This window comes from Uloborus diversus, chromosome 5 (assembly GCF_026930045.1).
Source record: "Uloborus diversus isolate 005 chromosome 5, Udiv.v.3.1, whole genome shotgun sequence".
Taxonomy (NCBI): Eukaryota; Metazoa; Arthropoda; class Arachnida; order Araneae; family Uloboridae; genus Uloborus; species Uloborus diversus.
The window spans coordinates 86,152,844-86,170,052 of NC_072735.1; the positions used below are offsets into that span (position 1 = coordinate 86,152,844).

The 17,209-nt window shown below is 32.2% G+C and overlaps 1 protein-coding gene across 1 annotated transcript in view; it reads right to left on the reverse strand.

Moving 5' to 3' along the window:
* LOC129222213 (exonuclease mut-7 homolog) overlaps positions 1 to 17,209 on the reverse strand; it is a 157,618-nt gene that overhangs the window by 96,175 nt on the left and 44,234 nt on the right. Inside the window, exon 4 of the mRNA XM_054856690.1 lies at positions 8,701 to 8,840. Within this exon, the coding sequence (XP_054712665.1) occupies positions 8,701 to 8,840 (140 nt within the window). The remainder of the gene's footprint in view (positions 1 to 8,700; positions 8,841 to 17,209) is intronic.

Sequence of the window (17,209 nt, forward strand, 5' to 3'; positions counted from 1 at the left end):
AACCAAGTTGTATTCTTCTTTTATATATTTTAAAATTAACTAATTGCTTTTTTTTTCTTTTCTTTCCCTTGCATTTCAAAGTTGTTTGTTACAAAAGCAATCTAAGATTTTTTCTCGTTACATACTGAAGTCATTTGAAATAGAGTTAACTTGTGTACTTAAGTAAATATCTTTATTTTTTTATTGTTAAAATACTGTATTCATTCGTTAAAACCTATGTTCTTGATTAGAGAAAAGCTCCCTATGAATGGTTGTCAAATGGTTTCATTTGTTTTGCATAAATATGTCAATTAGTTATATAAGAATAACTACATCTATTCTTTCACTATTACTTGTTATTCTTGCAACAATTATTATACTGTTTGAAAACTTAGTTCAAAATAATTTCAATTACTTTTTAGTTCTATCATAAATGCAAATGTTTTTAAAAGTAATTTTAATAGTTTCTTAAAATTCTTATGCTAAGTGGTTTCTGGAAGTAAAGTATTTTTTTTTTAAATTTTCTATAATCTTTCCATGTATAAAAATTTAATATGCTGTATTGTAGGTTGTCCCCCCCCCCCCAAAAAAATGTCTTTTTTTTTTACCATTTTATTAAAAAAAGTAGCATCTTTTTAAAATATATCTTTAGTTCAACAACTTTACATAACTTAAAACGTTTAAAATACTGCATTTTATACAAACATGCAATGGATTTCAAGTAGAGTAAAGAAAGAAAACCATTATCATTGGTAACGTAAATCAGGGAAATTTGGTGAACTTAATCGGGGAAATCAGGGAAAAGTCAGGGAACTTTTTTTCACAGTTCCTGTCGCCACCCTGTCCTTCCTCGTATTTTGCTTTGTCCGTAATATATACAGTTGGCTCTCTGTTTAACGACGGCTTTTCACGGTCCCAGATAGTCCACTATAATGTTAAAAGCATTCTATTTAAGGACGCTTTCTACTTAAGGATGATTTTTTTGTGGTCCCTTGAAAGTCGTTAAACAGAGAGCCTACTATATTTTTTATTTTTAAAAATATTTTGTAAATCATCCTGCCATACTTTTTCTTTTCCAAAAATATTTAACTTTTAGTTTTCCCACGAAGGAATTTTCAAATTTCAATCTCAAATTTTTGTTCCCCCTGAAAAAGGAAATATTGATACTTTGGGCTGAGGTGGGTATCTTATGTATTTTTTTTTTATTTACTTAAATTTAAATATGTCTCTTGAATTTCCTGATACACTTTTGTTCACCATTCATTTTTTACCTTAGGACCATTTATAACTGCTAGTATCTCTTCCTTACCATATTCTAAATTACTTTCGTCATTTTATTTATTTATTTATTTATTTTTTTTTCTATTTAAAACATATTTTGGGGCATCCCATGTATTTTTATCCACTTTGTTGGGGTCTTCGTGATGAAATTTTGAATAAAAATGCTCCAAAAAATAATATGTTGGCAGCAAACCCATCCCCTTCCGATAAACCGATATAATTATGAACAAAATATATAAAACTGTGTATATAATTTGCTATCAATTTGAAACTTTCACGCAATTAATGTGTGTGTAGAGAATTTAAGCAGTCTATGGCAAATATTTTGTGTAAAATAGGTGATATGTCTTGCAGAGGCGCCCCAATGGAGGTGTCATGAGACATCCCCAAACTTTTTCTCTCTTGAACCTGTGCAACATTTTTTTTTTCTTTTTCTTTGTGCCTTTGAATCTGTGAGCTCATCGAGAGGACCCAGTCTAACCCTGAGCAAAGCTATACTTTGAAGAAATTATTGTTCAAATCAAAGATATTGAAAATTATCTGCTTTTACTGGAAAAGGACCTCGACTCAAGCATACACCCCCTCAGCTCTCCTCAAATGGCTTTTTTTCTGTCTAAATATCTGGTTGCATATCTATAAAGTTGAATTTTGCTTCTTCATAATAGCATGCCAGTTTTTTTTTTTTTTTTTCAACAAGCTATTAATTTTTTTTTTCCCGTGACGTGTGCCCTTTTCGGCTTGCACTTTTAGCCCAGGGCTTAGGGTGGCCTATTGTGTAATCCGCCCTGATTAAAGACTCCAGCTTAATCGAATAATTTTCCTGGGTAATTGAATAATAGTGATCAGCTTTCAAATATTTTTGTTGAGAAATTTTTTAAATAAATTTGAAATTAGTAAGAACAATTATTGACGTAAAAATGTAAAACAATATTTTTCGCCTTCAACGGGCGAGAAAAAACTTGAATTTTCCATCAAAACATTTCGTCTATTCTTATTGTTTTTTCTTGCTGCCATTACAAGAAAAGACTATAGTTCAGTCGTAGGGGTACATTTGAGACATAGAAACAACCTGGTATCAAGAAAAACTTAATTATTTTGGGACCAAATGGAAACTTTGAAATGAACGAATGTTTAAGTTATAAGCCTTCGAGTTATCGAGAGTCGACTGTAGTATAGTATTCTGATTTTTTTGCTCTTGAAATAGAGGAAGGCTATCATATTTCAATTTTTTGGCTCTTGGTTAAATTTTGCCGTAAACTAAAATTAGGGTTAAAACAGATTTAACTTTAGTTAAATAGGGATGACCACCTGAGGGGGGGGGGGGGGATCATGGTGCCGACTGCGTCCAAAAAGTTTTTAGGGGGTATTTTTTACCTTTTTAGGGAGGTTCTTGGTTTTTGTTGGGGTCTTCGGGATTTTTAAGGGGGCTGGGCACTCCTGAGTTAAAACTGTTTTGCGAAATTCCTTAAGTGGTCTTAATCAGGGCTACAATAACAAATATAGAGTGATTTAACAGTAAGTTACCACTCCTAAGCTAGGGCTAAGGCAGAAATGCATGAAATACAGCACGGTTATCGAGGCCTGTAACTATAAATTTTGGGCCCTCCTACAACAAAATCTGTATGCCCACCCCTCAAAGGCCAACAGTGTAAATTTGCAACGTTAATAAGTTGTAGTGCTCATGTTTTTTTAAAACCTCCTTAAGGACGTGCCCCCTCCCCCCCTCACTCCAGGGGTATGCAGATCGGAGCCTGCGGTTATCACATCCAGGGACTGCAGTTCCGCTCTTATTAGAACTCATCAGTCTAAAATAGTGAATAACCAAGCTGGAGGCAGATGTAATGGCATTGAAGCTGAGAATGCCAACTAACGAAAGGTAAAGTAAATTTATCTCACCATCGAGTGTATGAAGCATTGTTCAGTTTGACTCATGATTAAATTACGAATTGGGAGAAAACCTATAAAGCGGGCAAAAATGTAAGCCTAACTTGAAAGATTTATAGAATGAAAGCCCTACCCTGTACTACGTTAAGCTGATTCCGTGTTATGTAAAAATTCTTTCAAAACCGAAACAGTTTTGAGGTTCTTAAACTTGGATTGAAATTAAAAGATTGGTTAAATCTCGGAGAGCTGTAAAATTATGGGAAACTTGTTTCTTTGCTGACATAACTTATAAACGAAATGAGTTTAACAAAATCAACATTAAAAAACCCACGTAACTACCTCGATACGCTTAAACAGGTAAGTTAAAAATCAATAAACTATAATGTAAGAATAAAATGAAATATAAACACTTGAACAAATAAATCCAAAATTTGAGAAGAAATATTGAAACCGGTAGAAACAAGCAACTATCACTTGGTTAAAAATTCATCGTTTGGGGGGGGGGGCAATCCAGTGAGCCGCTGGGACACTGCAAAATTTTTGAAGAGGGCCGCTTACAATTTACAGATCCGTGCCGGCTGGATGGCCATGGTTTCAATTCCTGTTGGTGTAAGTTTATCCATGTTTGCTAATGGTGACTGGTGTATGATTAATCTGTAGAAATCTCAGTCTTTCAAATTATCCTGTTTGCATTTTTGAAATTTACCAACCATAAATGAGTTATGTTAGCTGTAAAATTTGTGGAAAAAAAATCGAAAGGCATTGGTTGAAATGACAATTGCATGCGATTGTGGATGTTTAGTTGGGTAGTGACTCCATGATCCTCTCCTTGTATCCGTCCCTTAATACTCAGCTCTTGGCCAAAGTTTGACTATGTAGGGGGAGATGATGCATGTAGTTTGAATGCATAAGTTTGAATGCAATAACATGCATTTTGAGCAAGTCAAATATTTTTAAAATGAAAAAAGTATGTTTTCAGCAGTTTTGAAAATTAATTTCAACACTAGCTGAGTGATTTTGATAGGCAAAATTTTATTTTGTCATTTTAATGACCTTGCTGGTTGCTATTGAATAACCCCAAAGAATAGCTATTGCTGTTGACTAGTGCATCAGGTAAAGTAAAGAAATTTTGTGAAGTAAGTGTTCATTTTACTATGCAGATCAGCAATTCTCAACCAATGGTCCCAAGGACCAAAAACTGGTTCACAGAAAAATTTGACTGGTCCTCAGAGGTTTTTGTTAGTTCATGTTAAAAAAGTTACCTTATTTTTTTTACAAAAAAGGAAAAAAAAAAAAAAGATTTAATGTTTAGCTCACAACATTTAGAGTACAATCCCTGGCACACATGTGAGTTTCGGCATCTTGAATTCAAATTATGTTTTTCGCAGCCACAAGTTATGATAGGATCATACTCTTTGGGATTCTTGTTTTTACAAATGCCTCCTATTGTAATTATAATTTAATAAGAACTTAATTTGGATTCAAGATGTCAAAATTCAAATTAATGCAGGGAACTGGATGCCAGATGCTGTGCGCAGGGTTCCGGATGTCTACAAAGGATTGTATAAAGTCAAGTGGGTCCGGCATAAATGAAATCTATTCCAGGTCAGGTGACATGGATGCCACAGCCCAGGAGGAGCACCAGTCTGTGGATTCTGGAGGGGGGGGGGGGTGTTCAAACAGGAAAGAATGTCTTTGAACTTCAACGTTCAAGTAAAACCACAAACAATTGTGACTTCTCAATAAAAAATATTGCATTATCTAACCTATTTGAAATCTTTTACGTTAATTTGTTATTAATATTCGTATTTTTCTAATTTGTTTAACATTGCAGTCTTTATTACGCATGTATAATTATATCAGAATAATTTCTAATCTTATAATTAACGTTTAAATATTTTTTAAAAATAGTTCTTTAAAACCAGAGCTGCGAAGTGGGAGGAAAAATGACCAACTCTCTGATTACTCTACTTTAAAATCAGTCTGATTCAAACTCCGACTCCGCAAGCACAGGCAGCATTACAAACTTTGGGAGAAAATGACTCATTCCAACTCTTGAAATTTCAAACGTTCGATTCCTTCTCCTTCACCCCAAAATCAATACGGCTCCGACTCCGCAACCCTATTTAAAACTAAACAAAGCTTGATTAAACTATTTATCAATTAATTTTTATCAAAGGTACCCACAGGGGAAGATTATGGCGCAAGTTGCGGCATCAAAAAACAAAACAAAACAAAAAAAAAGCAAGGGGGGGGGGGGGAGGCAGCATTCATTTTTTAAAATTTATTGATTTATTTTTAATTTCAATTATTAATTTACTTCAATTTATTTATTTATTTAGCTTGTGTGTGTGTCATTGGCATAGCACATATCTTTTCTATCAAAATAATAATAGCAACAATAATTAAAATAAATAAATTGTCAAATAAATAATTTAAAAAAAATCAATGAAATTACGAAAAAGTGAAAAAGTAAGAAAAAAAGGAAAGAGAGTTGAGATGAGGGGGGGGGGAGCAAACCTGATTTTTATTATTTCTTTGTAAAAAAGATGATCTTAATTACAGCTAGCGATGTCGACATATAAAGCGAAATAGGGGTGATATCAGAATAGTCAACCAAATGATGACAGCACGATGTCACTTACGATATCGTCACAATGACGCTTACGTTATCGTTACAATGACGCATAAACGATATAGGGAGATATCGGAACTATGGGCAAAACGACGACGACACAATGACGCTTACGTTATCGTTACAATGACGCATAAATGATATAGGGAGATATCGGAACTATGGGCAAAACGATGACGACACAATGACGCTTCCGTAATCGTTGTAATATCGAATACGATATTGTTACGATAGCGCACGCTCTGTCGGATTAGACATCGTTTTATATCGTGACCCGATGACGCAGCGATATAGTATTGGTAAATTTTACGATATCGTCGTACGTTATGTGCTACTAGGGTAACTATGGTTGGATTATATTCTTGCAAGTTTTCCCCCAATCAAAAAGAAAAAACAAAATGAATGAGAAGTATATTCTGTGAAATGTATTTTTTAGACTATAATTAAAGAATTAAAATTTCAATCATGGCTGGGTCTATTACATAATTTTTTTCTTCTTTTATGTGAAAATAAAGTTATTTAAAAATAACTACTCAAGACACTTGTTTTTATATAAAAAAGAAGTAACGTTTAGTTTAGTTCATACTTTTGACTAGCTATTAGGGGAGCATTTTCATCTCAACAAGTAAATAGTTAATACTAAAAACAGGGGCGGATCTAGAGGGGGGCCATGAGGGCCATGGCCCCTCCCAAAGCCTTGTGATTGTAGGAATTTTTTTAAGGGAAAAAAGAAAAATATATTATGAGAAGATATCAAAATTTAACACATGTATTTTACTGAAAAGAAGTATAGGCCTTAATTGGGAGATAAATTATATCCCTATCCTCAAAACAAAACTTTTATTTCCAAAAATTTTCTCCATCTTTTACATCATTTCTTGATTCCAACTACAGACACTTGGACGATCTCTAAATGCTGCAGTTCTCAGAGTATAACTATTGTTCACAAGACCAAAGAGAGCCTAAATTTTCGTTTTTATGCCTTTAATTTCGAAACTAGGAGGAGAACCCCCTTTTCCCACGCCCTTTCACAAATGCCTTGATATATAACAAAAAATTGCATTTTAAGTCTTTTATTTGGAAAAAATGTCAACGGAAACTAGCTTATCCAGTCCTTATCACTCAACTTGCTTAAAAGCAATTCAAATGATTTTTTTTTTTACTTCAATTACAAACGATTTTTGATAGGACCTCCTCCCTCCCTAGTTTATATCGTGATGACAGCTTTAAAAGGAGGTTTTTTGGAGGAGCTCTCGAATCTTCCATCCTTTTCTAAAATATGTATAAATATAGTTAAAAATCGAATTTTTAGAGCCTCAAAGGCAAAATATTTCCAGGAAGGAAGGATTCTAAGCACCTTCACACTTCCTTTAATGTAAGCAAACATTACCTAAAGGTGCATTTTTAGGCTGCACATCTGAAGAACTAGAAAAGCACCCCTCCTCTTCTAACTTCTCAATGTATAATGACAGAATATTTTGGTTTCTAAGCTTTATTTTCAAAAAGTGTTTCGGGGCCATCGCCCGAAACCTGACCTTTCTCCGTATATCATCAAAAATAGATAAAATGCGTTTTTAGTTTCCTAATTTTCAAAAATTACTCGGAAATGTAAATTTTGAAACATTTTCGAGGGAGATTCCTAAATCCACCCCCTCACCTAATGTCTCAATACCCCGAAAATTGAGTTTTTAAAACTTCATTTTAATAAAATTTCTGGGGAGTTATCAGGGCCCAATTTCCCAATAGGCAGAGTAGGCAGCTGCCTAGGGCGGCAAATTTGCTATTATAAAACATATTTTTTGAATTAAATTGTTATTCTTGAAAGTAAAATATTAGCATTCTTTCATTTTCCACAGAGACAAGTTTTTCTTGTAATTTAATAATGATTACTTTCACACATCTTATGAAAGTCAAATGTTTTTCAATCATGGTATTTGCCAAATTGGCAGCAAAATTTGCCGAATAAAACTTTTTTTGGGACATCACTGTGATCATCTCATCGGCGCGCCTCAGAATGTGAAATGCCATCATTTCTTCATAAGTTTGACAGTTTGGGGAACACTTTTTTAGGTTTTTTTGAGTAAAGGATATTTTACTTCTTTTTTTTTGGGGGGGGGGGAGGGTGGTAGATTTCAAATTTGACTAGAGGCATGGAGCTAAATTCGGCCCAGGGGAGTTCGTTCAAAAATTTCGGATGGCCCCTCCCAAAACGATCGGCTGGATCCGCCACTGACTAAAAAGCTGTGATAGTTTTTAAACTTTTATGATTAAAATTAATTCTTTTGGGTGTAGGTTTTCATAAAAAATATATCGGATGGTAAAAACTGTCTTAGAATGAACAAGTGCCATGAACAAACAGAGAGAAAAAAAAAATAGCACCACTTTGGCAAACTTGAAGTTTCTAAAATTTTCCATGTTAAAGGGGTTTTTCTCGGTCTCTCTCTCTTTTAACTTTTATATGCTCAGATTTGGTTGTTACACTTTGAAAAGTATTGAAAGTATTATACTTTTAGCTTATTTTTATGTTTCTTTCAAGACAATTTTTCAACATCTGCTTTCAGTTAACAATATTTTTTATGAAATTACCATTATTACACAAGACAAACCACATTGAACAAAAATACATATTTTTTTTACAGTATAAATAATTTTCTACTGTTGGGAAGTTGGTTAATTTAAATAATTGCATAAAATATAATTTGAGAATAAAATTTTCTTATCTCTAAAACACCTGAAGTGAAGTAAACAATGTTCTATAATTTGTGGTTGCAAGTAAATAGTTCAGCCTCATGTGTTTCAGTCAAAATAACATAAAATTGAGATTGATGGTTGAATCAGTTTTTGTTGAATTCAACAAAAACTAATTCAACTGATTCTACTGAATTTTGCTTTGTACTAAGATATTGCAAAAAAGTATATACCTGATAAATTGCTGTATTTCTGCACCAGTTTGACAAACAGAATCTAAGGTTTTTAAGAATGCTAGTTGTAAATCTTTGTGCTTGTTAAGATAATCTTTGAGCCAGGTATCTTTGTCCAAAACAAATATGGGAAATGCAAACTGAAATACAAAGTTTAATCTAATTATGAATTATAAGTAATTTAATGTTTCTTTATAAAATCTCAAAAATTACAGCTTTTCATTCATGAAACAAACTTTATTCATTGTTATTTGTAAAAAAAAATATAGAGCGTCAGTGTCAGATCAACAATGTTTCCCAGCAGGGGTAAATCTTGAAACTGCCCCCCCCTACCCTTTTCCCGAAGGTTTTTGTTTTTTTCTCTTGAGTCTCAATCATAAATAGGATGAATCAGCCTCCCCCCCCCAGATGTTGCTGCCCAGGACAAGAGCTCTGCTTTGCTCCCCCTTAAATCCAACATTGTTGAGCCCAATAAGATTTATTGTGTGACAATTATAGATTTAAACACATAATAAAAAAAACCTATATCTTTCTTTATTATTTTGTCTACTATGCATGACAGGTGAATGATAAAGCCTAGGAAAAAGAAATTTGGTACACATAATATATGTATCGGGGGGGGGGGGAGTTTTTTTTTTTCTTTAAGATAGCAAAAATTGCTTTGTAGCTTTTTAAAATTGAACTGAAATGTAAGTTATCTTTGATGATGTTAGGGACGTGGAGGTTCCTCTGGAAATTTGTCAAATTTGAAGTTTTAAAAATAAAATTTCTGCCAATTTTGGTTTAAGTTGAAGAATATAAAAGATTCGAGGGCTCCATTCAAAAACCTTTTGAGACTTTAACTATGAAAAATGCATTTATGGCATATCTTTGTTGACATTAGGGAAGGGAGGGGAACTCAGTGTTTTGCGTCTCTCTGCCTGACAGTTTTTGACATTGAAGTTGCGCCCCACTAAAAAACCCAATTTTAGGCTCTATTTGGAAACAATAGAGGAAAGAATTCTCATCGAAATTATAATCAATACTAAAGTCAATTTAAGAATACCTTTGAGAGTCAAAGGTTTGGGTGCTTTCCAAAGGCTTTTTTTAAAAATGAAATTTTACGTTATGATAAAATAAAATGAATGGGGAAGGTTGGGAACTCTCCATTGGATAATTTTTAATATTTAAGTCCTAAAGTAGCAATTTCAGAAAAAGTTTGGGAAACCCCCGAGATAAAATATACTATTTCTGTAACTGTCAAGTTTTATAAATGCTTTTTGTAGAAAGTAGTCAAAGTTCTGAAAACTTTTAAATTGTTTTGTGAATCAAATCGATCAATTAACAGTCATTAAACGAAATACTATACTTTATACTAAGTTTTACAGTGAATGGAAATATCAGTTGCGCACCATTATTACTAATTAGAATCCTCCATGTGCCGCAAATTTGACTGCATTTAAGCTACTATAAGTGGGCTATATGTTCCATTCACTTGATACTTTAAATGTGCTAGATAGAGTTGCCATCAAAATTTTACTTGAAAACAGTTGGTTTAGTAGCCTGAAACTTAAAAAATAGTCACCTAAATAGTCTCCTCAAAGGAACAGTTAAGTTGCATTTTGAATCTGTGAAGTTGCTTTTACCAATAATCTTTTTTTTAATTTGCTAACTCAAAAACTACATTGCATGACACAAACACACAATACAACATCTTGAAACATCACTACATCTAGTAAATACAAGAAAATCAAAACTTAACTTCTCATATTTAACTTTTGTTTCAACATTTACTTAGTTCATTTTTAGCATTTTTTGATGGAATTATGATATTAAAAATGTAAATTTCTTTTCACATAACGAAGATGTTATGTGTAACGTCACGTTTGAAGTGTCACAAAGTTAAAAAGAAAACCTTCAATATTTTTTTTTAACTTGTTACCGCCCAGTGATCTATTTATATATCACCTACTTTTCAGAACGCCCACTGAAAACGATACCTTTTTATCTTATCTTATTCTCATTGGCTGGTTTCCTTAAACGTGTGGCTACACCGCCAAACAAGTTTTGAACTTTTTTTCCCCCATTCAGTACTGCATGTATCGTCTGAAGTTTGCCATTTTGCAGATTCATAGAGCAGTTTTCAATTCTGGGTACAACGGGAGAAAAAAAATGAAGTAAGCTATAATTTTCTTATTTAGTCTACTTTTTAATACCTCTGTAATAGCTCTGTGTTATTAAAATTAGAATAATAACTGTTTTCATTGTTAAAACGGAAGTTTAAACATGCTGATCTATAAATAGATCGCTGGGCGTTAGTGGTATCTAATATCGTTTTTTCCCCTTTTCATTTTTTCCAGAATGTCTAGGCGGAAAGTGTTTCACACAGCAGAAGAAGAAGCATTAGATTATATGTTTTCTGAGGAAAGAGAGTCAGATATAAAAATTTTACCACCTGATGTGGACGACTTAACCGACGAAGAATGTTTTGATGATGATGGAATGACTAGTCCATCAGTAAAGGATTCGTCAGGTAATTTAGAAATTTGTTTATCAGAGGAAGAAATAGACGTAAAAGAACAATATCAATCGGAAAGCATAAATGGTTTTGGCGCTAATGATACAGAGCAGCTGCTCTCAAGTGGCAATAATAAAAACAAAAATGAAAGAAAAGTTCGAAGTTATCAAGAAAATGCATTAAAAAATCAAAACAGGAAAAATGCATAAAAAAATCAAAAAAGGAAAAATGCATGAAAAAATCAAAAAGGAATCGAAAGCAAGTTGGACAAAAGATAACCCTATTTATACTTTTAACCCAGAAGTAGGTTATTTGTGTACTAAAAATCTTGAAAGAATTTCAGATATTTTAAGTGATAAGAATCCTCTTGAGATTTTTGAAGAATTTTTAACTCCTGAATTTTACAATTTTCTAAAACTTGAAACTGAAAGGTATGCAAAAGAGTTGGAAAAATAAGCTAGAATTTTCAGTTTCAATTGATGAATTGAAAAGTTTCATCAGTTTTTTAATTTTAACTGGCTATCACACTTTATCCAGTGAATGCGATTATTGGTCAGAGGATGAAGATCGATTGTACCAATAGTAAAAAACGCATTGTCACGAAATAAATATTTGTAAATAAAATCTGTAATCCATTTCGCCGACAATGATGCAGCAATGCAAAAATCAGACCGGATTTCAAAGTACGAAAACTAATCACTCATATGAATTACAACTTTCAAAAATTCCAAATTTTTGATAAATTTCTATTTGTTGATGAAATGATGATTAGATATTACGGCATCACTTAAAAAAAAAATTCTGAAAGGTAAACCCATACGATTTGGGTATAAATTTTGGACCATGTGTGGGGTAAAGGGCTACTGTTATAAATTTGATTTATATTGTGGTAAAGAGAGTTTGAACAAGACTCCAGAAACTTTGAAAGTACCACTTGGAACACGAGTGGTGAAAAAAATGCTACAACCTGTAACCTATCCTAATACCCACATTATATTTTTTGACAATTATTTCAATTCTAATGATCTGTTGGTTGAATTGAAAAAAGAAGGAATCAGAGCTACAGGCACAATTAGAGGCAAACAGAACTGCTTGTTGCCCTTTATTGCCTGATAAAACATTAGACCAAGAAAGTTGTGGTACTTATGACTATTGTATCGATATAAAAAATGAATAGAAAAGATATATCGCTGTTTTGTGCCTCAAACGGGGAACAAATTCTAAAAAAAGCATTGGAAGACCCATGATGATGTCATCGAGATGTAAAGTGATAGAAGCGGTACGTTTAGATAGAAAAGACCATTTCATAGGTAAAAGACCAAATCAAAGATGCCAATTCCAATATTGTAAGTGAAGACCTCTTACGTTTTGTACGAAATGCGGTATAACACTTTGCTTGAAATGTTTTCCATTGTATCACTCATATATATTGTAAATATGCTTTATAAAAATGTAACTAAGATCAGTAAAATAAAGTTTTTTCTTTGAAAACTCTTTAGTTGTTTTTAATTTTACAAAAACCTCATTCTTAATTTACAAAATTTGTAATTTTTCAAAGATAACATCAGAGGAAAGTAACTTCCTTTTTACTAACAGATGCACCCAGTGATCTATGTATAGATCATCTATTATCTCAACTACAAAATGCGGTCCGTGAATAAAACTTTATAATTACTCTATTTATGATGTGTGAAATGTAATTTAAAAGTACTTTTCAAAAATTTTCATTTTATAATAATTTGGGCTTTAACGGGTTAATTTTAAGGCAACTTAAACATACTTACTCTGATTTCAAAAACATAAAGGAGTTATAAATTGAGTTTTGTGTGTGATTGAAACAAACATATTGTTATGCGTTTGATGCAACTTCAAACTTTCTTTGAATGACAACACAGTTCTTGAGAAAACACAGGAGATTTATTTACAACTATGTACAAGAAATATCATTAGCAACTGCTAAATTAATCATAGCAATTAGGCAAATATCAATTAACACTGTAAACTCAACGGTTACACACGTATTTACATCCAAATATGTAAAACACAGTGCAAAGGCTAATACACACAATAACAGAGCTAACCGCTCACCCAGTTTAAAAAGCAAAAACTCTCGCATTCAAATGCCACAGGGCTTTTATACTGCTCTGGAAAGTTCGACAAAATTCTAAATGCTTCTCGATGTTTTCTTTTTATTCCATTCACAAATCTTATTGTTCAGAAATGGAGGGACCATATACTTCATTTGAATGAAAGGGGGTTGTATATTCATTACAAGAAACTATTTACAGGTTAAGTTACTACAATAATTTTAGATGAAGAATAACGGAATAAACGCCAAATTTAGCCAGATTACAACAAATTAATCACAAAAATGATTGCTATTTACAGAATTTGTAACAATATAATTACTGAATAGTTAAAAATTTTGAACATTTAAACTTTGATAACAAAGTGGATAACTTAAGACATTTCTTAAGGTTTTAGTCACACAATCAATAAAACTTTATTTTTCTGTTGTTAACAATAAGTTTTAACTTTTGTTTCTTTTTTTCTTCCCCCTTCTTGTAACTTTTCTGCACCTTCTATTCCTTTTGCTATGCTAATTTCGGATAAAATCACTTTTCTCAATGGTTGATTTTCAGTCATTGGTTAGCTAATTCTAATAGAGAATCTGGAGACATTTGATTGTGTTTTTTATCCGTTCGATCACATCTGCCTTATCTTTCAAGTTGTTCAGTTGATATTGTTTCACATTTGATTAATTCTTTTCTCTGCTGTTTTTTTTAATCATCTTTTTAATTTTTTGTTTTTCAAAGTCTATCAACTTTCGCAGTTCCTCCAGATAATTTTTATATGATTTGTTTGCCCATATGCTATTTTTTAAATAGTTCCTTTGTTATTTTTACAGGTTGGTATTTTGCCAAAGAGTGTCCTATAATTAGTCTTCATTTAGCATCCGCTCAGACATAGACAAAAACGAGTAGCCAATTTTCTTTTGTTTTAATTGCCCATGTCTCACTACCATATAAAATGATTGGTCTAATAAGGGTTTTGTATTGTTTTATTTTTATTTTAACAGTGATGAGTTTGGATTTTAATTGGCTATTTAAACCAAAGAAGTATCTATTCGTCATCGAGATTCAACAAAATTTATTAGTTATTGAAACAAAACCAAAATAAAGTTAATCTAAGGTAGCATACAATCTAACTTACGCCTGATTGTCAAAAATATAAAAATTTTTACAAGATGCAAAAGGATTGAAATCTCAAGAACGGGAAAAATAATCCAAGACGTATAAGTTAAATGTTGACATGCTTAAAAAGATTTATTTATTTATTATTTATCAAAATAACACATAAAATAGGTTTATAAAAGATAGCGCATGCCAAAATAATTTTCTATTGTCAAAAACATTAAAACGTTTACAAGATGCAAAAGGATTGAAATCTAAAACAGAGGAAGCATTTTTCTCAACACAGGTGTTGAGCACATAGTACCCGTCACTCTTTCTTTCTTTTTCAATAAATATCACAAAACATGAAAAAAAGCCTAAAATTGTAAAAAGTCGACAATTTTTGAAAAATAGTCGTTTTTAGGTTGTTTTTGATCAAACATAACGCCATAGTCGCCTATGGTCAAAAATAATTGCAAAAGTCGCCTTTTTAGTCGCCAGTGGCAACCATAGCTAGAGCATTTATTTGACTTTCCCAACTATGGTTGGAGAAAGCCTAATTTGGCAATGTCGTAATGCTGTGTTTACGATCTAAGTAGCCTTCACAATGCTGTTAGAGGTTAGGGGTCATTCATTAATTACGTAAAAGTCGCAAGGGGAGGGAGTTGAAAAAATCTCTACATAACCTTACTTTGATGGGGGTGTGCGGGGGAGGGGGAGGGTTCAAACCTAACCACACAGTATTTTCTAAGTTGATATTTTATATTAGAAATCGCACATTCAAGTGGTTTGGCAGGGATCCTATTTCGTGTACATCTGGAAGGTAAATGCGTGTTAGGATGAGCTGTTTTTTTTTAACCTTTTTTACAAAGAATGACAAGTGCAAAATAATAAAAGAATCACATTATGTATGGCCTGCTTTACTTTTAATCAATATTGCATCATGTGCAAAAAGATTTTGAAAAAACATTCAGTCTAGGTTCCAATTTTTTAGTAAATATTTCGTTGCACAAAAAGATTTTTAAAAATAATTTAATAATAGTGAATTTAAAATGATTCCAGTGATGAAAGATTTGTATACGTGAGACAAAGAAGTGTATTAAGATCTGCTGAAAAATAAAAATCTTGGAATTTCGTCAAACTGGTAGTTTTAATGTATTTTGTCCTTTTCTAACGACATTTTATTGTTTTAAAAAGGAAATGCAATCTTACTTAGGATGATGGGGGTAGGGGGAGTCAAAATTATTTGTACGTAAATTATAAATGGCTACTTACCATCAGAGATATATGGGCCCCAACTTGCTCACCCCCTTATCTGGCACCCTCAAAAATCTAACTTTTAAGTGCACAGAAAAAACCCAGTAACATCCCATACAAAATATTATTGCCAAGATTTTAAACACTTTGAGAGTTCCCTTCAAATTTGTTCAGAGTTTTGTTCCCTTCTTGCTCTGATTCACTAATGGGTGCTATGTGTCCTTGTATCTAAAAAAAGTATGTATATATATTTCATTTATTTCTAATTAAATTTTTTGGTTAATTTTTATGGAGAAAACATATGAAAAACATTGTTTCAGAGAGACGATAAGGTTAAGAAATTATTGTAGCTTGGAACAGTGGCGTAGCTAGACCCGACTTTCGGGGGGGGGTTACTTCTTTTATATATATATATATATATATATATATATATATATATATATATATATATATATATATGTATAATCGCTTGGAAATTTTTCCTTTTCTTCTTTTTTTTTCTTTCTCTTCTCTCTTCTTTTTCTCTTTTTTTTTGAGACTAACTTTTCGGGGGGGTTTTGTCCCCAAACCCCCCCCCCCCCTTAGCTACGCCCCTGGCTTGGAATTTGATTTTAGGTAAAACATTTTGCAGCGTTCTGGATTGTTTTCCTTGATTTTGTACACTTTTTACAACACAAACTTTGAACTAATTGCATTTAACTTTTGTCTTTTTACAAGTGATAGAACAGGAGGAACATGGTTTGGGGGGGGGGGGCGGGGATTGAACTAAAATACATCTTTGGAGCCCAAATAAACCACTTCAGAGAGAGAGAGCATTTTATAAGTTTTAGAGGAAGCAAACCCATAATATATATATATATATATATATATATATATATATATTGGGTGAGTGCAAAAGTTCGTGCAGAGTTGCAATAGATGGCGTTAGAACAGGCGTAATGTGTTGTCATTAATACCACGATCTACGTAAGTCAAATCGTTGGAAAGGTGACGTGTTCAGTAGGGTGGAACGAAAAAAACAAAGTTTTTATTTTCGAATTGTAATAGTGCAGAAAAGTTGCGATTGGTGAAGACTTACAAAACAAAACAAAATTTTTTAAAATCGGATAATATCTTCCAATCCCGCAACGAGCCTAAAAATTTGAAAAAAAAATGGAAAATTTCATGTGTTCTTAGAGATTTTTTAAAAATTTTGCTCCAACGTTTCTTTTTAATACTCTAAGACGGAAAAGTTACGATGGTGAAGCCTACAAAAATTTAAAAAAACATATTGAAATCAAATAATACCTTCTGATCCAGGAACAAACATGAAAAGTAAAAAAAATGAGAATTTCATCTTTTCTTAGTGATTAAAAATAAAATTGTTCTCGTTGTTTTTTTCCCCGGTGATACAGGGGAATACTTTTAAAATAATACATAACAAAGGTATGTAATAAATTTACATACCTTTAAAAAAACCCTATATTACACATAAACATTAATTTATTTCTTGACTTTTAAGGTATCTTCGAAACATTCAAAACTACCATTCTTTACAACAATGAAACATTTTCAAATAATAGAAAGTTATAAAATATTTACC